Source organism: Cuculus canorus, chromosome 16, assembly GCF_017976375.1.
Source record: "Cuculus canorus isolate bCucCan1 chromosome 16, bCucCan1.pri, whole genome shotgun sequence".
NCBI lineage: Eukaryota > Metazoa > Chordata > Aves > Cuculiformes > Cuculidae > Cuculus > Cuculus canorus.
In genome coordinates this window covers 15,504,971-15,527,471 of record NC_071416.1, presented here as the reverse complement: position 1 = coordinate 15,527,471, position 22,501 = coordinate 15,504,971, and the positions used below count along the sequence as shown (strand labels likewise).

The window sequence follows — 22,501 nt, the reverse complement described above, 5'->3', positions numbered from 1 at the left end:
TTACAGCTCCTAAATGAGACAAGCTACAAGCCAACAGCAGGTTCTATATGAAAAGAAACAGCAACAATTTGTTAAGAGATAAAAATACCTAAGATGTCTTCATACACTGCCCAAATATTAATAAGGATCAATCATAAAATCTTTGGCTTTTTTGTGACTCATATATTAATCTGTTTTATCTGGTTTAATTTTACCTTGGGACAGGTGTTAACACCTGTTGAATTGCTCTTTCCACTGGTTCTCTGTGAGCATCTCTCTCCTTCAAATTCTTATCCAGTCTGACAAGAAAAATGAAGAAAACTCCTGGATTCAGCAGACATCTACGGTTTGAAATACTGATCACAGTGCTCCGAGTCAGAAAAAAATGGCTTTTGATCCCAGGTCAGATAAAGGCTGAGCAAGCTTGGGTTGCCTCAGTTTCCTACAACAATAAAATTTCTCAAAAGGGCTTTGCGACCTGGAGGGCAAGTCATTGTTAGTGAACTGCAAAATGTCGTTATTCTTTTATGGAATATATTACTCTTTCTTCCCCCATTTCCCACCCCACCCAAATAAGCACTAATATATAACCTCCCTTGCTTTGTGAGGTGTTCAGGAGTGACATATCTCTTCTCCCTTATTACTAAGATAGATCGATACATAGATAGATATTTTGCAGCAGGCTTGAAGAGCTTCCTCAGACAAATGCTCTGTTGTATGAGAACAATATGATCTTTGGTCAAAAGGAAGGGTGTCCTTCTCGATGTTTACAGCGAGAGGTGGCGAGTTGCTTAGTCAAGGCTGTCAGCTTGATGCCAATACATTGTTCCTTGCATTGAATTGGTGCCTTGAGATGAACAGTTAAGGAAGCAGGAGGTTGCAGGGGCATTGGAAGGATCTAAGAGGTCAGTTATGGAAGGATTCGGCAAAAGTTGTCTCACAAATCTCTTCTTCTATGTCTGATTTCTGGCAGGCAGTCCAGAAAATTCCTTCCTAATAATTTCGTTAACTGTAAAATAAAAGAAAGAGGAAGAAATGTTAGAACAAAATCATAAGTAAAAGCAATCTTTGGGCAGTTTGCTGTTAAGCTGAAACATCCACTCTGTATTCATGATACAATTTTATTGAAATCTAAGCCTTTTAGTCATATTTTGCCAGACTACATGTTTTTTTAAAGCAAGGGGAAGGAGTGGAGAGAGGGGATTTACACTGCCTGTATGTTGAGCATGCTTCAAGTACCATAAAAGCACAACTGAGAAGCAGTATCATGTGTCCAGTACATGCAACATCCCTTAGGTACACAACACCTGCCCTCTTTCACAGAGATCTCCTTTACCCAAGACAAAAAAAGAAAAACCTCTAAGTATCTAAGCATTTTAACATTTTCAGTACGCTGAAGTAAGAATATTTTGAAAAGAAAAAGGCCAGACTTGGAGGAAATACAGTGGGCAGTGCTGAAAACACAGAGACTGCAATTCAGGTGAAAAAGTAGTGGCTTTTTTTGTCTTTGTTTTTTGAGGGGTTTTGGGTTTTTTTGTTTGTTTTTTTTTTTAAATCATTATAGACTCTCTTTACGTTTTTATTTTAGTTTCTTTGTAGGCTGTAGCATAAGCAAACTTTCAATGCACCACTGTGATACTTCTGACAGGCTGGGAGAGGCTTGTCAATAAAGCTTAAAGGAAGACATTGAAGAACTTTGTTCTTTGTGTATAAAATCAGAATATCACGTTATATACGACAGCCATTCCCTCCTATCTACCTTTCACACTTATTTACCTATGGCACCTTATGGTACCTCCCAGAACAACAATTCTCTCTAGGCTGCACTTTCATTAGGAGACACCTAAACCATGAGACCCTGTTCTTGTGGTCCATTTCATACGCAGCTCCTTGGTGCTGTATTGACCAAGGGGGTCCATGGTTTGGAAACTGTTTTATTTTGATGAATTTGCCTTAAAACCAGAAGACCAAATTTTCTAAGGTTTGAGACCCCAGATCTAAATTATTTCTCCCTATTGATATTTAAGGGTCAAGACAAGGACTAGCTCACACCAAAGATGACCCTCACACAAGACTGATTAATCCTCAGATGCACAGCTGTAGAACTCCATGTTTAGGTACATTTCTAACAAATATTTCTGAAAAATAAAATAATTAACACAGTTTTGAACCACTTCCCTCAATTTTAAAAAATAGTGTCCAAAAAAATATTGTCTCTGGGAAGTGGAACATCTTTCATGTTATGACTAGTAGTTTGAAAGCTCCCTCCACTCTACAGGCAGTGGAATTTATCTCTGAGAAAGTAAAACCTATATTTTACGCAAGTCTCCACCTTATTACTGTAGGGATGTCTGCTGCGGTGGGCTCTACTCCTCAAGAGTTCAGGATTCACAGAGTCCAGCACAGGAGGAGCAGAGAGCCAGTCCTCTGCATATCCGAGTACAGCAAACCCTCCTGAAGGGACACATAGCCTGTGCCACACAAGGAAGTTTCCACCTGTCCATGCTCAAAAATCCCATCGTTAACACCCCAAAGTATAGCTCTTTCTAATTCCAGCCAGTAATTGCCCGATAATCGGATTGATGCCTCTTGGAGAGGGCACAGGCAAGAAAGCATGGCTGGCAGCAGAACTCCTGTCCACCCCTGCTGCCCAGCTTCCGACCTGCCACTGTCTCCTGCTGTCTTCTATCTGCCTGTTGAGTGAATTCTTGCAAATAAAGCACATAAGTGGGGTATTTGGTGTGTTGCTGCTCTGCAGTGCAAGCAAGCAACCAGTGGGAGGTGAGGCTGGTCCACTTTCAGGCAAAAATCCTCCTTCAGCTCAGCTAGAAGAGCTTCCTGTTTGCTCTACCCAGGAAATGAGAGGAGTAGGTCTTCAATGGAAATTTTTCACAGCCTCAGCTAAAAATAGCAGTGAGGTAAAAGAAGTGGGCACCCACTCTTACAGGGTCATTTCCTTTCTAAAAACAAGTGGGCTGAGACTACGAGCTGATTTATTTATCGACACGTTTGTTTGAGCAGCCAGCGTACCAAAAATACCATCTATGAGTTTCTTTTACTTCATACAGCCACGACTTGTGGAAATATCAGAGCAAACAGTCATCTTCATCTAGAAAGGGTTAAACATTAAGTGAAAAATGAGTAGATAATTCAATGGAGTGTACTAAACCTACAATCTTTCAAGGGGTCTGGTTTCGGTTCTGTTTCCCAGGCTGAGTTTTAGGCAAAGCGCAATCCATCGTGCAGCACCAGCAGTGTGCAGGCGCGAAGCTCTGCCAGCGTGGGGACCTCTGCTCGCGGGCTCTGGGCAGGTTGGGCAGCGCGGTAACGCGCTTACTCAGCCTGCAAACTTCACTTTCCTTCCTGTGTGCTGCATGGGAGGTCAGCCGTGAGTCTTGTGGGCTGAGGTCATAGGGGGACTACTATCTGAAAACAGCTAAAAAGTTGCAGGGGAACAGTATGAAACACTAACCCCACAGCGGGGCTGCAGGGCTGTGCTTGGGCACAACTGGTCTCTGTGTGAGCTCTTACAGGTGGCAAACAGGATTTTTGTTGCAAGCATCTGAATGACAAGAGTTTCCTGTTTTCAGTTGTCCTGAATGTCCTGCAATCACCCTGAATTTCACCTAAATCTGTGTGTTGGGGGGAGTTAGGTGCAGTTTAAGTGGGGCAATACTAGACTGGGAGCTCTAAGGGGAGGATGTATAAGTCAATGATTGTCCCAGCACAAAAAGTCCCAATCCACAACAAAGCCCCTAAATCTAACTGATATATAAACATAACAAGAATGGATCCCAAGGCAAATACCTTGGTGTCACCTCCAGACTGACTCTAGCGAAATGACACATCTTTGGTGATCTCTCCAGATTTGGGAGCACACGGATCCAGATGCAGGTGCAATCTCAGTGACTTGGGTTTCAACAGTAGGTTGAACAAAATCAGCAAACTGAAACGTGTTTAAACTGCAGAGGAAGCTGAGATCATGTGCTGAACCTGCTGTCCTGAACTCGCATCTATCTTATTTAGGTAGCCTAGTTAAAATGTATCTCAAGCATTGGTTCTCATTCTTTGCTCATTTCTAGCCCAGAGGAAATGGAGATTATGATTAATAAATGAAGAATTATTATTTAAGGTGCCTGACATGCTGCAACTCTGTCACACTGCTACTGATCCATTTAATGAGAAAGAACTGATTAAACAGGGCCATGAGGACATACAAAACAATAAGGAAAGACTAAAGCATGAAAAAAAGATATTGAAATAGCAGCTGATGTCAGCCATCCAGACCAAAGAAATGCCTAGCTAGGGCTGAATCCCTTCAGCACATCCTCTGTTAGATACTGCTGTTGTACGAGTATCACAGCAGCCCGGGTGCTTGGAGATCCCCAAGTTAGCTGAATGCAAGAGGCTGGCTGAAATCATGGGAGAACGTCGGCTTTGATGGGTGAGATCCAGTCACTCAGGCTCCAGCCCTCAAAGACATTTAAGACTCTTAATTCACATCCTCTCAGATAGAAATCTGGAGCATATTCACTCGCGGGATGATGGTTGTATTAAATACCAAGCTTCAACTACTAGTCCAGAGACAGAAAACAGTCTCCAGTTTTAGCTGGCAATGAGTCAGGCTCCTTTGTAATTGATTATATACACGCACACACACTCATATGCATGCGTGCACACACATCCACACACGCATCGGAGCAACAACTTTACTAGCGCTATTCCATGCATACATCTGGAGTAACACTGATGAAGTTGATGTTGTCACAGCACTACACCTACGGCAGTGATGGGGGTCTTGTGCCCCTTGGGGATCCTGCAAGAGTGAGGGTCTCTCTGGAGGAGGCAAAGCTCCTCCCTGCACCAGACAGGGATCCTGCAATATTCCATGTTTGCTCCACTGATGTGGCCAAGAGGCATTTTTACACGCAAAGCAAAAACAAGACATGCAGGGAGGAACTAATGGCATAAAAGGGACTGAGGAAGAAAGTTTAACCTTGAATTTTTAGTGTGTCCTCAAAGCTTGACCACGCAAAGCCCGGATCTAGGGTGGTTCTAGATGCTGCCTGGAAACCACAGGATGCTTTAGCCCAGCATGCACAACCCCATCTCTCCTTCCCTGCCCACCAGGCCCCAGCTACTTCAGGACAGCTTTATGGTACACAAGTGGGGAAGAAAAAGAATGAAAAAAAATTAAAGTAAATAAACCCTTTAAGCCAAATAAAAAGGGGCATGACTTTTTAATTGAAAAAAAAAAAAATAAATAAAGGTTAAGAGAAACACACAGCTGGAGAAAAGGCAGAAAAATACCAATTACCTTTCTTTTTGATTGCTTGGATCAAAGATCACAGTCATTCTTTTTCATATAATGTTTTGTATCCAGCTAAGGTGTGTATCTATCAGCTCTGAAAAAGATTTGCAAAACCATTTTTGAGAAAAAAAGGTAACCTTTGACCTATGTTGCAAGGTCAAATGTTACAGTTTTCAGCTACCCTTTCAGTTTGCGGTTTAATTTACTAAAAGGACATTTCAGCATATACAATACACAAGGCAGAACTTAACCCCTGACCCTTCTATTTGCTCAGATAGAGCACTAGATTTTACTTTTCCCCCCTCTTTTCTCAACTGATATTATCTAAAAATAAATGTGAAAAAAAATTACACTCTTAAATTGTTCACAAAACATGCAAAATGCTGACAAATTGATCTGAGACTTCAGAGGCACCGGAGGTCAATGCATCTCGCAGTCAGGTCAAAGACTAGCCACTGCCTTTTACAAAATTCAGTTATATTATGATTTTAGTGGCCCAAATAAAACATGACACATTTATGCCAGATCAAAAGTCAGTTCCTTTTAAATAAGAGATCTAACCACAGTGGCCACGTAAATTAGACTTTGCCTCAATTGTAAAGAATAGGAAAGATATGTGCAAAGAAATTACAAAAGTTACAGTCTTTGCTTCAAACACAAATAAGGTGATTTTTTTTTTCTCATAAAATGGCAATACTTAAAATTCTGTTTCATTTTTTTCTGTCTGATCTTTTTAGATTTCTTCTGAATTCACTGTGAAAGCATTTGGCACTTCTGCAAAACCATGTGGAAAATTAAAAAAAAATAATTCCAATATTAAGGAGGAAAAAGGGCTCCTGAAAAAGTAACTTTGTTTTGAGTGCAAGATTCAGAAGTGTCTTTGCTGCTGGATTTCAGGTGACTATATATAGAAAAGAAATATTTTACTTGGCTCCCTAAGATTGTGCAGCCACGTGTCGCACACTGGAACCTACCTCCAAGTACACAGCCTATTTTATATTCTGCATCCTGGAAAATGAGCTTTCGCGCATGCAGGCAGAGCAACTAATTGACTGGTAAATACAAATTTAGGTGTATAAGGCACAAGGAGCCCAAACCCAACAAACCATGTTGGGTAAAAATACCATGTATGGGTAATGGGGTTATTTTATAAATCAGCAGCAATGAAAGGCATTTTTCTGTAAAAGGGGATGCATGACCACTAAGAGCTTCTTAGCTATAAAGCTTTACTTTAATTATATGCCAAAAAATTATGGCATAATACCAACAGATGCACCCTGCAGCTTTTCTTCCTTGTCCTGTCTGTAATCCATGTAGTCTGTTTAAAGAATAAACCTCTTCAATGTCATCCTGCCCAACAGCATTCAGGTCATCTCAGCTAATGAAGTAAACTCTTGGAAGAAGTTACTGCTCTCAAAACTAAGGGGTAATTCCAGTCCCATGATGCATTTTTCGCTAGTAGTTTCAATAGGCTCAAAACCCATCGGCATCTTTCCATGAATTGAACATCATAAGGCAGATATGCGATGAAAACCAGAATCTAAATAAAATGCATATTTTTGGCTAAAGTCTGTCCCAACTGCAATCAATATCCGAACTTCTCGTGATTCACAGGATCTGGATTTCACTCACAACATTTAACTATCCTTCCCTTATATTTCAATATAGATCCAGAGTGAGGTGCAAAAAGAAAACCGTCAGTATCTATGGCACTATCCTACCCAAAATCTTTCACAGGAAGCTGGGTGTGCCTGCAAGAAAAGCACAGAGAACAAAGATAGCATTTCAACTAGAGAGAAAAAAAAAAGTCAGTGTCCTAAATGCACTATAGATTAAAGCTATCAAGAAGGAAACACACAAAATACAAATCTGTCTGTGACACCACCCCAGAAATGTTAGGGATTTTCTAAGTACTTTCATGACTGCCAGTGGGCTTGGAGAAAAGATCAACAGCCTGCCGCTACACAACAACTGCGTTAAAATGGTCAGGAAAAAGCACAACCTAGTGGTTAAAGCAGAAGACTGGGCCGTGGGACTCCAGAGTTAGGACCTCTGTGGTATCATCCTCTTGCCATGTGGCCCTGGCCAAGGCCAAAGTAACCCTGAGGGATGAGATTTGCTACAGGTTTGCTTTGGTCTGAAAAAACGCGGAAAGATTATGAAGTTCGCACTCAGAGAACCTAAATAATACCTGCCTAGCTGACACAAAAAAGCCTGAAATAATAATGACCTGCATAGAATAAACCCGTACTGTGTGTGGATGCCGTAGAGAGCAATGATTTTCAGCAGTCCCTACAGGGATGGTTTGAAGTCTTTAGGTAGTTTAGGTCTCAAACTGCTACAGGCATGAGATGCTGAGCTCACTTAGGCACTCTAAAAATCCTAATAGGCAACGGTTTCAATTACCAACCTAAAATCTTTAAATTAGTAAATGTCAGTCAACGTTGGAGTGCTCAATACCTCTAAAAATCAGGTCCTAAGTATTTCTATCAGGAAATTGAACCAACATAGGTAACGGAGAACACTTTGAAGAAATGTTTTTTGCCTTTGCTCTATAGCATCTAAAATCAGGAGACCAAGGAGCATCCCTCAGTCTTAGGGCTGACTTGCCCTGGGACACACTGGGGTATCATTTGTGATAAGCTGCATAGATGCTCTCTCCACTGACTGTGTGGTAAGTCTGGAATTGGTATCCCCTAACAGTTGGTAGCCTGAATCATTTTTATTTAGTCAAAACAACCCTCTGCTTTTGTTTATTCATGCATTACCCTCAGACAGAAGTTGTTACTCTGCAATTCCCTCCAGCAGTGACCAGTTAGAAGGGAAAGAAAACAGAGCAGTTTGCAGAGTGGCGACACTGTGAAACCTGTGCTGCACGCCCTGCACTACCTGCCATGCACAGAGCTGCTGGGTGCTTGTCCTGTTTCGCCACGCTTCACTTCAGCTTGTTACACAAATGGTTAAAATCTTGTAAATCAGTAATAAGTTGCACCTGAACCTGTAAGTGATTAGTAAAAAATCATTACACTTCCATGGCCAGAGGACTTTCACACAGTTAATCAGTTAAGAAAAGAACTGGGTGTTAACTGGTTGTTTAATTCTCTGCAAGACCAGTTTATTGAGACCCCATAGCAAGAGGACTGAAATCTGAAGTGCAAACATCATATGGGAGATTATATTGCTTACAAATGGCATACTCCTCTAGAGAAACAGGTGCCAAATGTTGCTCTAAAGTGAGCTGAATGGAGGAATTCTGAGGCTGAGCAGGTGCTGTTCGTGCTTTCAGTTATTTCATCCATTTGATTCCTGTTCAAATCTATTGGAAATCAATGAGTTAAGTTTTCTAGACACCTTCACCATGAAACAGGAAACTGGGGATATGTGATATATGCAAACACACACGCAGGAGCTTTCTCATCCTGGGTTGTTGACTGGAACAGCAAGAGAAAGAGTAATTTTTACTCCAGAGTGTGATTTCCTGTTTGCTTGATGGATTTCAGTATTTAGTCATCAATTTTTTATCAGAAGATTTTAAGATAGGCACAAACCCTGCCCACATACATTGACTGGAGGAAGAATTCACATCAGCTGGTGATCTGGAAAATGCACCCTCAGGCAGAATTTCATGCTCTTTCCCTCCCGCCCTCTTAGGATTCAGCACATCACCATAGGAAGCCTTTGGAGCTCATCTGGAGGCTCAGTCTCTCTTATGTAAAAAAGCTTTAAGTTAGAGGAGTTGCATCTCAGTCACTGCATGAGTGCAATGGGAAGAGACACCCCACTGAGCTAGGGTGCTTCGTTAAATTTCAAGCTTGGAACCCTTTTCCTGCCCCATCCATAGCGCTGCACATACTGAAACTGAAGCCAAGGGATGGTGCTCAGGGTGGCACCCAGCGCCAGGCACTGTCAACCCCGTTCACAGGTTACCTGACAAAGGACTGGCACTGAATATTAATACTGACACCACCGGGAATTATATGAATATGAAGCAAAATACTTGTATTATTAAATTTGCTGAGATTATTATTAAAATCCTGTTTATTTATTTATTAGATAAAGCCTTTAAGTCTGTTTATTAACTACATGTAAGGCATAAAGGGACTGCAATGAGATGTGATAACTTTATGCAGTCCTTCTATGAGTGTCAGCAGCCACTTCGGAAAGCATACCTTGAAAGTGGAAAACTAGATCAGCCTGGGTGTGATGAGGAACTCCAGGCCACCGTGGATTTGGTTTGTAGTAGCTTTCCATAACAAAGTCTTTTTTTAACTGACTTTCTTTCTGCTCAAATATATTTAGATATGACTTTCATTTTGCAGTACTCTGATGCCAGATAGTTTTGGCTGAAATTGTACGGGAAGAGACACATGTTTGAGTCATGCAGTTGGCTCTCTCTAGTTGATAGAAAGTTACTGAGAAAAGATGAAGTTTGTATTTAGTTTTAGTTAACATGCAATGAGACCAAGTAAAATATTCCAAGTGGAATACGCACATAATAAATAAATATACAAAAACTTATACCAGAAAGGGATGGAGTTCATTTTCTTAAACCACATTCATTGGCTAAACCAACCCAGAAATATTAGGCTGATGGATTGAACCTCAAGAAACACGATACAAGAGCCTTCATTTTGTCACTCCTAGCTCTCGCTCTAACCCTGCAGCAGCTGCTTCTGCTGCAAAGCACAAGGGTGAACTGTGCTCGCATCTATTCTCATGTGCATGGTATGGACCTTATGAATTTGGTACATAAGTGCTGAGATAAGCAATGCCATTTGGTACTGAGACATATTTCTATTAGATTAAAAACAGCAAAACCAAAGGAGGTTGGCAATGATCTTTTTCTTACAGTAGTTTGCACCTCATGGTTTAAAAGCTTATGAAATTGGTAACAGATACCACAATGCCTCTAAAATAGTAACTGCCGGCAGGAAAAGCACACAAGCGATAGCACTATTTATTCACATGTCACTTTGCAGTTTCATCATTCTCCTCGACTTAACCTATTTACTAAGAGGCAATGAGTCATTCAGCGAAGTGTTTCAAAAATGGAGAAAAGAGAATGGACGGGAGAAAGCTATTTTTTACAGGAAATAATTGGGGGGTAGGAACCAAAGAACAGTTACAACATGTTCAGGATTAGCTGAAAGTAACAAGAATAGGCAATGCTGCTGCTTTTTCCATTTCTGACACAAAGAAACTGACAGATTAAATATTTAAGCAAGGGGAAACAAACTGTATTACCCTTCTTTAGGCAGTTTTGCAGGGGATGAACGGTCGATAATGTAATCTATTTCCTTCCCTTGAGCACTAGCGCTTATGTCTATTAATCCACAAAACTCTTTACTGGATCTTATTCTCTGGCATCTTATCTTCTGCTGCATCTTAACTTCGTACACGCCCCCGTTGAAGGGCTTGTGGATTCTTGCAGAACCCATCCTCTCCAGCAAACAGGTTGCCCTCCAAACACGTCTGAACTGAATTTTAGCCTGGTTTTCAGGAGAAAACAGCCAGCAGAAAATCAGTGTCCCACGGTAATAGGGACAAGTGACCTACGATCAATTTCACCAGACAAATCAAGCTCTTTTCTGGAACAGGCATGCAAATAACCTTCTGCTTGCAATTACTCTGCTTTCACAAACCACTTCAGAACAGCGAGTGCAAAGCAGGCATATGTTTCTTACGTGCTTTATTTTAAAGAGGACCATGGGCAATAGGCACACTGTCCATAGTGAAAAACACTAAGCAGTGGAACACATGAAATCACTTTTGCGCGGAGATTATTTTTCTATCATGACTCCACATCCTTCAGTAAACGATTGTTTGAGACCAGATTCTTCCCCTCTGTGCACCAGGCACTGAATGGCAAGCGCTGTTTTAGGAGCCCTGGTATCGGGAACTGCTTTTGCAGGTGATGGAAAGCAACAGGCACAGCTAGAGAGGTCTAGAGGTTTGGGCAATTGAGTCCAGGACAGCTGAGCACCCAATTTTGGGGCTACAGTTACAAGTTAGCTGGAAAGAATCCAGACCATTACATATTTAAGTGGTTATTGACAGAGCGTTACAATTCACATCTAACAATGTCAAGGAGGTGCCACATACAAGATACTGTGTGCCTGCCCACATCCATCTGTTTGCTTTTATTTTGCACTTTGACTGTAAGCCCTTTGAGGCAGGAACTGCTTTTTTTTTTTCTTCCTTTGGAGTCAACGCTGCATCTGCCACAACGGAGTTTTCATCTGTGTGTGGGTTTCTAACATAAAGTAATGTAATAATAAAAATACTACATAAAACTATGGAGTGGGTGTATAAATCAGAGACCATTTTGAAACAAGATCGCCAGCTAATTATAAGAGACACCTATAACTTAGAAAAAGGAGTGCGAAAGACTATGGGGTGCAGATACTGTAACTGACTTGGCATCTCGCCTTAAGAAGGCCATGAACATCTGACAGTAAATAGCTTGAGAGAAAAAGAAAAAGGTATATGCATCATCCAAAGACTTCAAACTTTCAATCTGAGTCAAGACACAAGTGAGAAAACTTTTGTTCTCAGTATGAAAAGAAAAAGGGGATGTAAATTATCAGAAATAGACCTGAACTCCTCAGCGTCCAATTTGTTGAGGTGACTATCTTTAGCTGAAGTGCAGCCAGTGCTATTGAAGCTGGGCAATTCCCAACCTCACCACAATAACAAAAACCTACATTTGTTCGGAAATCAGCCCTCAATTATTTGCAGACCTTCCATCCCAAATTCAGATCAAGATGTAGGAACAACCACCCAAAGAGCCTGCCTCAGGGAATCCTTCCCAGGATTTAATGATGAGCCATCCCAAATTTTCCAGCTGTGAGGTCTGAAAGCTATTCCCGTGCAACCCAGGCAGGAGGCGAAATACTCTGCTGATTGCAGTGTCTCAGGGGCATGCTGCAAGACAGTGCAAGTACCTAGCAAGACCATCCTACTCACTCCCAAGTTCTCATCAGCTGTATGACAAGGTTATCCTTTATACACAAGTTTGCAAGGCCAGCTCACGCGCTCTGCATCTGTAGCTCATATTGAATCTATTAGTCTGCATTTAGCCATCCATTGCTACACTTCCTGGGTGAATTCCAACCAAACCATGAAGACTTTGGGAACCACATCATGTTGAAACACCCTCTTGCCTAAAATAAAGATAAAACTTGCTTATGTTTGATATGATCTCATCTGACTACAGAACACATTCAGAAGCAACTGGCAGGCCGTCCTCTCAGCTAGGAATACAGGTTGAGTGGGAATATTGTTTGTCCTGCAGTTGAGGAACTAGCCACAGATGCAGCAGTAGCAAAGTCGAAAGCCAAGATTACCATAACTCTTTCTGAGTGGTTCTGGAAGGAAAGTGACTGCTAACACAAATGAAATGCCCCAGTAACCGATGCAGCGTAATGAAACTGTATGAAGCCACCAGGTATCTTCCACAATAACAAACTTCTAAAGGTATTTTGATAGCTAATTCTCAACTAAATCACTGTGGAGTAGACATCTAGCCACTCTTAAAAAGATCAAATACACAAAGAGACAAGCATGCATCACCTCTCAGAATCTAGCCTAGACTGTATCCAATGTTTCCCTGGCAGATTAGATAGAACGAGTGTTGGAGATCACCACCAGCAGCTGTCCTATGATAGGAACTGAGGGTTGTCCTTTGGGAAGCCGAGTAAAGAGTGGAAGGGTTTTGTACTAGTAAGGGCTGATTCATTGGTGGGGAGGTAATGCCGACCCCTTGCATGCTCCGTGCAGCACCATCGTGAGGAAGGCTCACAGTGTGTCTATGTGGCACCACAATGCAACACCATCATGATGGAGCAACACTCCACAGTGCTGCCATAGCCTCTTCTCTAGGACACGGGAACAGCTCTGATGGCTGACTACTACCAGCTGCTGTGCTTTGCTGCAGGCTCAGCGTGGAGGGAAAGGACAGCGGAGAGCCGTGGTTGAGAGAAATGAAGCTAACACAACAGGACAGCTGTCCATCCTAACCTGCACTCCCTCGTGACTCGTGAAGCTTGAAAGCTTGGCTGTGGGCTGTAGCATGTGCTGCAGAGCCGTCCCCATGCAGCCAGCTCTGGCTCCCACAGTGTTCCTCGGCAGTGCAGGACTGCAGCGCCTGGCAGTAAGCGATGGTGCAACACTTCAAAACACAGTGGAATTACCTGTTGGCCACAGCATTGTTGGGCCCAGCAGCACCAAAACAGGCAGGTGCCTGGTAAAGAAGAGGAAACACTCCAGGTACTACAAAAATACCACATCAAGAGACTTAAAAGTTAATGTAATTTACTGGTGGGAAAAGATAAACTATCCAAAAGACTGGGTCTTCCCCTTTTCAGCCAAGAAGTTAAAATGTGCTCTAGTTTAAGTGGGTGGTTAAGCCATGGTGACTTCAGAGCTGGTCTATGTGACAGTGGATACTGGGAGAGGGCAGAAGGAGCATCACAGAACTAAAACCTTCCCCATCTTGTGCTGACAGCAACCAACAGCCTTGGGGGAGCCCTGTCAAGCAGAGATTGGTTATGTTTCACAGCCAAGCCAGCAGCCAACATTGCTGCAGGGCCCGTCCCAGGGTGGAGTGGGAGTGCGCTCTGCTCCAGCTGTGCTGCAGGTCACAAAGGGGCTTTCCTCTCACACAGTCCTCTTGACATGACTCTAATCAACACTAAAAATAACAGTGCAGTTTATATCTGGGCTGGAAATCACCACTGTTCATAGTCACAGCCAGCAGAGTCTCCAGAGAGAGTTTGGTCACTGCTGACCCTGGCTGAGAACTGAAAGATGATCAAGATACAGGGGGCTGCAGCCTTTTGGCCACAAAGGCAGAGGCAATTTTTATGGTTCAAGAGGGTGACCATCTCCAGTGGCACTCTCCCACCTCTCATCATCTGTGCTAGGTGCCCCAGAAACATGCCTCAGCTGTCATTTCTCCTTCACCTGCTCATGAGATGCACTCAGCCTGGCCCTGCTGCTGCATGGGGGCGAGAGAAACATGAGAGCGGCTGGTTTGGTTTGATTCAGAAATGTCATCTGCATCCAGCTGTCAGCATTTCGGAAATCTGCTGGGATTTGTTTTCCTCGTGTAGTTTAGTACGGCTGATGCTCCTGCTGCAAAACCCTTGGCAGCCAGTGAGCCTGCTTAAATCAACTATACATGAAAGCCCATGTCCTGACCTGCACCTCCTCTCCTGGGGGCACCCTGGGTCTCCCCTTGGGCAGCAGCCTCAACACTATAATGGGAATGGTGCTTAATTCCATTGCAACCACACCAGATGAGACTGTGGTGATCAAGAGCTGCACAAATAGGTATCTACATCAAACCATGTGGCAGAGAAAATATTTTAGTTGCAGCCAACAGCATCCTGACTCCAACTCTGAATGCACAGCAATGCTTACACTGTGAACTGCAGCATTAATAAAACCACTGTAAATCAATAAACTACCAAAACACTACAACATTGCTACCCACTGCCAGGTTTTCTGCTTTTTTGTATTTTTGGTTTTTAAAATCCCATGTTGTCATGACTATAATCTGTTACCTACAAAAACACTGTGATTCAGCAACAGGGCAGGTTATACATGAAGAATGAGGGTAATGCCTTTACCCCTGCACCTCTTCCTTGCCTTCTCTCTAGGCCGAAATCATCTCCTCCTCTTTCCCCCTGTCCCAAAGCAGACACCCCTTCTAGAGATGAACAGCCAGATCCAGAGTGCCTTGGAAGAGCAGGAGAGACTGCAGCATATAATAGGAAGGTGAGGGCTTGCAGGGACTTATGTCCAAGGAACAAACATCTGATGGGGTGTGGAAACATGGTGATTAAGTAAAGTTAAGGGACAGGGCTTTATTACTTAAATAATTCTTCATTCGACAGCTGATTCCCAAGTGCCCCTTATTTGTCCACACAACTCTAACTCCATGCTCAGTTACTCAGTGACATGGTCAACATCATCCATTACTGAATATTCAGGTAAATACAAACCACTGCTAAATGTAGCCTGATCACATAATTGGCCTTTACAGGTCTTTCCCCTTCCAAGCAATGATAGAAATAATATTGGGTGATTAATAAGACCTGGTGATAATATTTACCAAGTAAGCTACAAAAGGAAGTATAAGCGATACGAAAGTGTATTTGCTGCAGCAGAGGCGTTCGGTAGCATGCTGGGGGGGTGTCCCTGGCAGGGGTAGGACAGTCCCTGCAGGCAGTGATGCACTCTTGTGATCCAGCCTCTGCCTGCCCAAAGCTCGGGGGGGGAAGGGGTAGACAAAATCCTTTTCAGAGGATCCCTAACTCCTGCAGGTGATAAGCACACTGTAGCTGAAGTTAAACAAAGAGGAAAAGAAAATATATAGTGTGGGCTGCTTGTAAGGTCACTAAACCAGTGGAGAAAGGGTTACTTTAATTTCCCTTTTACCTGGAAAGGAAAATAAACTGCAAAAAAAAAAAAACCAAAACAAAATAAACCTACCACCTCTTTTAACGGTTGGAAAAAACCTGTCTAAGAAGGGAGATAGTTGAAAACACCTCGTTGAACACGTGCCGTTTTCCATCCCCCAAAAGCAGGCCTTAGTATGTCTTTTACCACGGCTGGCCTGGATGCAGGCATTTCACAGAGCGGGAGAGGCGGGGTGAGGAGCAAGAGGACGCGAAGTTTGCTGTGCTGTCCAGAAGATGAAAACACTAGTGCTGTTTATAGAGGGAAACCCAATTCGTCAGCCCAAATGAATTCCTGTGCTAATCCGTGCAGGCTTCATGTTTTCCACCAGCCCCAGCCACTGTAAAGACTATCTTTAGGAGGCAGTGTATTTGGAAAGGAGCAGCTGGAAAGACGGGACGCTTATGCCAGCTTGGAAGGCTTTCTGGGATGGAAAAAGAGGAATGCTCTCTTGGGTCTCCCCGCAAAATTAAAGCATCTTCATCCAGAGCAAAACGATGCCAAGCACAACAAACAAAAGCGGCTTTCCCCAACTCTCCTGGGCAGCCTCACTCCAGGGTTCACAATGGTTTCCATAGAACTTGTTTTGCTATCATAACAAATTCGATCTATCCAGGCGTGATGGCGATCACTATTTTCTAAAGACAAGAAAATTAATTTCCTCATTTATTTGTCTGCCAAAGCATTTTTGTCTAGGTGCCACAGCCAGGGACTCCCCAGATATCCAGATAAGCGGTGCATCTGCCTGTCGGCTGAATGCAGTGTACATCTCGAAAAACCCTTGAGAGGTTTTGGTCTGTGTGGTACCTTCACTGCAGAGCCTCAGGGAGAAGCTGCCCTTGGGTAACCACTCTCGTTCCTCAGCCTCTGATCCGCTCAAGCTGAGCTGGCCTCGGTGCAGCGTGCCTCTGTGCGGCAACTGGAGCTTCCTGTCACAAACCAGCCATCAGCTGTGTGCAACTCTCCTTGCATACAAAGGAGGAAATGAATGTCTTGTTATATTGACCACAATCTGTTGAAATGCTAGTAAATATTAAAGCCTAACTGTGATTAAGGGCTAGATTATTTGCACGGCTGGTGTACATTCCCTCAGAGCAAGAGCTGCACTGGAATGTCACACACAGGAGAGATTTCTTTCAGCTTTTCTGCAGAGACACTTGAAAAGCAAAGATGCTTTCCTGCATGACAGATGAAGGGGCATTTAATGCTACATCTAAACCACGACCATTATCAGAACAACCTAAATTGTTGGAAAGTAATGACCTTGATCTAAAACTTGGGATGGGAATATTTATGACTGTAATCAAGTATAAAACAAAGGTGCACAGATACTAATTTATAAAACAACCTATAAAATCTGTACTGAAGAAAAATATGTATGAAAAACAATTACTTTTTTTTTTAAAGGAAACATATCTGAAAACATAGTAGAAGTTATTTCAAGACACGAAGTTGCACGATGACCTTAGGAGAAGAGCTCTCACGTAACCCAATCTACCTAACCGAAAATCTCACCCTAGGGTTTGCCTGCTGGAAATCAGTATCTTGGGATGCTTTCCAAGGAAGAAGACAGCACCCCGCTCAATGCAAATGAACGTGTGCGAAGAAAAAACGAGCAAAGAAAAAATTAAACACAAATTTAAGGAATAAAGACCCACAAAACACAATGTAATTAAAAAACACAGCTGCTAAATGTCCTCTTCTGATTTGCCTAAACTTTGGTTTAAATCAAACCAGTTTGCTCACTTGACCTGCCCAATGCCTGGGGTGGCCGGTGTTTGCAGACCATTTCCAGCTTTTGCAAACATCAATTTGTACAAAATTATAATCACTTCGCATGCAGTGACTGGAACTTGCCCCAAGTCCCAAAGACAGCTTCCTAAGTTGGTGACCGCTTACCTACAGAAATGCTGTGCTGTATTTTTGAGCGGCTTGGGCAGACCCGCAAAACATGCGACTAAAGCACTGGCACAGCAGTGCGCCGTGTGCCCCCAGCAGTGCCCCTTCCCCTGGCAAGCAGCAGCTGAAGGCACTGCCCGTGGGCAAGCTGGGAGCACCACAACCACACAGAACGCCTGAGGGTAGGTGCCTTTCAAAGTCGGGACCTTCACAAACACTTTCGGAGGAGGCTGCTGCCTCCTGCTAAGACTCAGAAACCCAAAAGCGGCTGACGAAGACTCAGCACGAGCACCAGGAGTTGTTTGACCATAAAGGGAATGCAACGTCTAGTACATTAGCCAGCTTCCTCTGGCCTTGTGGCTACAGAGTCTCCTGGAACCAAGCTCTTACAAAATAACCGATGCTGCGTTGCTCATAATGACAGATATGTAACCCATGGAGGTTTAACTCTCACAATACTTTCGCCATTGACTCCCATACTTCTGAAGTGGCTCCCCCTTCATTTAGTCATTATTACTCTTTCCAAAGAAACTTAGAAACCACCTAAATAAACCAGCACCGATTGAGACACTGCAAATGTCATAAGAGTCATTCAAGTGTCTCACTATTTGTCCTACATTTGACTCGATTCATTCATAGATGATGAAGTCATCCATCATTAAGAAACCAAACCACACCACAATTTGGGAATCTTTGACAAGACTCCCCTTGGCAGAGATGATCAGAGGGAACACTGCAAACGCTCACTCCTCTAATTTACTGCTGCTTTCACCCTGGCCCAAATTATTCTTTGCATGTTAAAAGCAAAGGTTCAGAGTCCTTGCACAAAGGCAGAGTGAGTCAACACATAAGCACTGAAAAAGGACTAAACTACGCTCTCACTTTGCTGCGATATCCTCTGGCTATTTTCGCAGGACCTCAAGGTTTCCTGGTCATGCAGTGCGCAATGCTTCGGTGCACAAACAGATCTGCCATATGACTACTGCAATGCCAGACCCTCCCACCACCCATGAGTCAAAGTGTGCTCAAATGCACACAGCTGAGTGGAAGCAGGGGACAGTCCACTTTGACCTTTACTTCCACATCTGACAGTTATCCAGCAGGTGCAATTCTCCCTCAGATGCAAACTATCACTCACTTCAGCATCCACAGTCAGAAGCCAGTAATACTTCCCTCACTAAATCTAATTAAACTACGATTTCACTCTAAAGAAATTACGTCTGGTCAGCTGAGGGCAGCGTTTAGCCTGTGTTTTGGAGTGCAAAGTTTCCAAATTAAAAACCCGCAGAAGGACATGGCTTGATTAAAATGGGAACTGCGTGAATCAGGAGAAACTGCAGGAAGATGAAGAGCATTAGGCCAGTTTCTCACCGAGTAAAGTAGTGTTGCTCCACTGAGTCACACGGGCATCACTGGTGAAGCCCTTTTGATCCTCACTACTTAACAGTAGCTGAAGATTTAACTCTACTAAACCTAACACCGTTTAAATCCAGCTCAAGACCAAGTTTTCAAAGTCACTATTATCAAACTATTAGTCATGCCTATCATGAGATCAGAATTTTAATTGCCAAACAGACTGTAGTATTCCTAGTAGATGTGCACCTAAATTGGAGAATATTCGTGCAAAGCTGGAAGTACTTGGATTTAGGATTTTTGTGCAGACCTCTTTCAGAGAAAGGATCCACCTGTGAAATTCACAGCTGGATGGATGCCCAGATTTCTGTGCCTGCAAAACTGAACTGTGGGGACTTGGAGTGATGATTCAGACACAACTGTATTGTTTATACATTTCAGGTTGGCTTTTACTTTCCTCTGGTTTCTTCTTGGTAAACGCAGAAAAAAGTTAGATTAAAAAATGAGATAGAGTGTGAAAGCCAGTAGCTGGTTGAAAATTCAAATTAGGAGCTAATATGCTGGGAAGGGAGTTTTACACTCTTCAAGTATTTGCTCTTCTTCCCCCATCTCTGACTCTCCCGCTGGCACGACTACAGATGTGCTGCTTGTTTTTCAAATCATAGAAGTCAGAATGACCTATTAGGTCATCTAGCATCTCTTATAGCCAGTGCAGGATTGTCTCCTTGTACATTTGTCCAGCCTGCTTTTAAAATTCCTCTGCAAATATACGGCATCCAAAGCACAGGAGCACAGAAAGCACCAAAGTCTCTGGGAACTGGTAAGTAAGCAGCACTATAAAATGAGCAGAGAGCATAAGGCCATACCAGCTTCTGCTGGGCAGAAAAGTGGCTCACAGTATTTAGAGTTCTCATAAGAAAACTAACTTTGATGGAAAATTCAGATGATACGCCCTCAGTTTTTAATTTAAAAATACCCAGGTATTTATAAATAATAATATTATTATATTTTTCATAAGAAACAAACTATGAAAAAAACAGTGGAAGAAAAATGGATGTAAAATTTACCACCTACAGGTGATTCCTGTGAGGGAAAAGATTTATACGAACAAAATGTCCCCCACCAACATCCACGCAGCCTGGCAGGATGTGACCTTAACTGGAAAAGTTCTGCTTGTGTGAATTATATTGACAATCCAGCCATTTTTCTGTAGTAGAGGACTTTATAACTGGCTTTCAGTTTACACCGTAAACAGACTGTATATCTTTAAGATGGTTATTCTTGCCAGGCATTTTATTTCACAATAGTTAAAGAAATGTGCAGATGTTGTCCAAACTTTTCCAAGCAGCCAGGCTCTTTGCAGCTGCTTGCAAGATTTCAGAAGTGCAGTTTGAAAATGGCTCAAGTTGACTTTTCACTAGCCTTTGCAGCAGGAGCTGAATCCTCCCCTGCAGCACACTGTGCTTTAAAGGGAGAAAAGACCCCTTCCCTTTTCCCACCTTAGGACATTCTTTGCACAAATGAAACTGTGAAGAGCAGCAATGCCAAACCCAAGAGTCCAGAGTTCATGAGTCGGGACTCTAATAATCATGAGATTGGTTTTAAAATCCTGCAGCCAACCCCCAATCCCCTTCAAGTTGCATCATTTTTGTCTGCCTAGATTTTGAAAGACCAAAACACCAAGGTTTGTGTTTTCAATGGTTTGGTTTTTCTTGGATTGGACTTGAAAAGATCACTAAGAAAAGAAGTTATTCCTATTTTGCTGCAGTCACCTGCACAGGGACTTTTAAATAGCTATAAATATTGCAAAACTCACAATGAATTTGTAAAGAATTGGCAAAAGCTTTGAGCTGCCATGCGGAGGTCAGCCAGTTCACTAGTTATACTTATTCAATTACACTGTGCTAATTTTAAAGGGGAGATAGCAGGGTAAACAGTGAGGACAAACAGTACATATATAGCTGCAGGTTCCTTATAGAGTTAAGGACTGTACAACTCCTCTTAGCAAAGCATCTTTGTAATAAATGAAGCCAGCACATCGCATCATCTTTGATGGAAGTTACTAACACTTGGATTCATTTTGAGGTGGTCAACATACAAACCAATCAGGCTGAGCTCATGCAATTATTACCCATGTGAAAATCCATTATATTACACAGGCTGTAGCTACCCATACAAGTTTAGCCAGCTTAGCCGCACTGGCATTGCTGGTGAAACCCTTCTTCCAACTCACACAGAGTCATTCCAGTACAAAAGGACTTCAATGAAACAGCTGCTGGTGGTTCCCTGACTTGGCATACGCTGTGCTGATTCCACTGTTTTTACACCAACAGAGCTGTGTCTATACAAGGGTTTTTACCATAATAGCTGTGTTAGCAAAATAAAAAAAAATAAAAAAAATCAACCACCTCAACCAGCATAGTTACGCGGTAAGCTGCCCGAGTGTAAAACAAGCCTTGTTAAAGGCTTCCAGAGAACGTTGCTCTGGTTCAATGCAAAATGGTGAATTTAGCTCTAGAAGGAATTAACCTCCTTTCCTGCTCTGCACAGTTTTGTTATAAGCCATTTCCTACACACACATTTCTTGCTTCTCGTGGCCAAAGCCCCCATTTTTGAAAAATATTGTCAAAACACTTATGATTTCGACTGAACTGAAAAAATTTCTGCATAAAATACCCAGCGTCACCCCAAGCTGGCAGGAAGCCCACTGATTCATTTTCCTTACATCCTGTGCTCATACAACGGCTTTGCTCTGCCTCCAGAGTTTGCCCTAAGAAATGAGGGTGTTTCTAATAGACACTAGATACACCTGTTCTCAGTGACACATAGCATATCACTTGCTAGCAATCAATTGTTCACTTCTAGAAAGCAGATAGTATTCTTTGAGATCCACCGAACGAACTAAGAGAACCTGGTGGAAAGACAGAAAAAGGACAGAGTAGCTCTGCCAATCCCCTACTTTGCGTAACACATGTTTTAACAACCTACAACATAGCCAGTGCTGTCCCAGCTCCTGCACACCCAGGCAACAGCTTCACATGCCTTTGGTACCCGCACATCTGTGTGAGGGATGCAGCTGGGGAATCTGGCAGCCTGGGATCCTATTGGCAAGTTACAGCTCTACCAGTGACTTTTTGCATCACCTGGCGCAAGTCACTTAAAAGCTCTATGCCCTGCTTCACCCATCTGTAAGAGTTAAGGGGAAAGCTTGTTTGCTTCTTTCTGCAACTGAGTTATTTTAATTCACTACTGTTTCTCTGTAGTAGATGAAGAGTGTCACTGGACTGAAAAATGTTATTGTTGTTATCCCTTTAAATTGAAAGTGGATTGAAGGAATAAAAGTAAATGTATGGTCTATTTTGGCAGATGTCTTCCAACAGATGGGTGTCTATGGTCTTCTTTATAAGAGCTGTCTGCTGTCTGTGATTCAGACTGTCTAAGGAATGCCATGAGCGCGGAGTAAATGGACAGCAAGTCTGGGAAAGGACTTTATTG

The 22,501-nt window shown here is 42.7% G+C and overlaps 2 protein-coding genes across 9 annotated transcripts in view; one reads left to right on the top strand and one right to left on the bottom strand.

Moving 5' to 3' along the window:
* The window catches only part of LOC128853808 (uncharacterized), a 48,532-nt gene that overhangs the window by 20,115 nt on the left and 5,916 nt on the right, over positions 1-22,501 (top strand). Inside the window, exon 2 of one of the 3 annotated variants that reach the window (XR_008452587.1) lies at positions 6,028-10,229. The exons of the other annotated variants lie outside the window; for them this stretch is intronic. The gene's annotated coding sequence lies outside the window, so the exon portion shown is untranslated. Of the gene's footprint in view, positions 1-6,027; positions 10,230-22,501 lie in introns of those variants that run through there. 3 annotated transcript variants of the gene reach the window in all.
* Positions 850-22,501, bottom strand: part of NFATC2 (nuclear factor of activated T cells 2) — a 94,500-nt gene continuing 72,848 nt past the window's right edge. For 5 of the 6 annotated variants that reach the window (XM_054081478.1, XM_054081482.1, XM_054081479.1 and 2 more), the window contains exon 10: positions 850-988. In XM_054081478.1, coding sequence (XP_053937453.1) covers positions 933-988 — 56 coding nt within the window. In that variant the 3' untranslated portion in view covers positions 850-932. Of the gene's footprint in view, positions 989-5,296; positions 5,385-22,501 lie in introns of all 6 variants that reach the window. The other variant, XM_054081477.1, reaches the window with a different exon arrangement.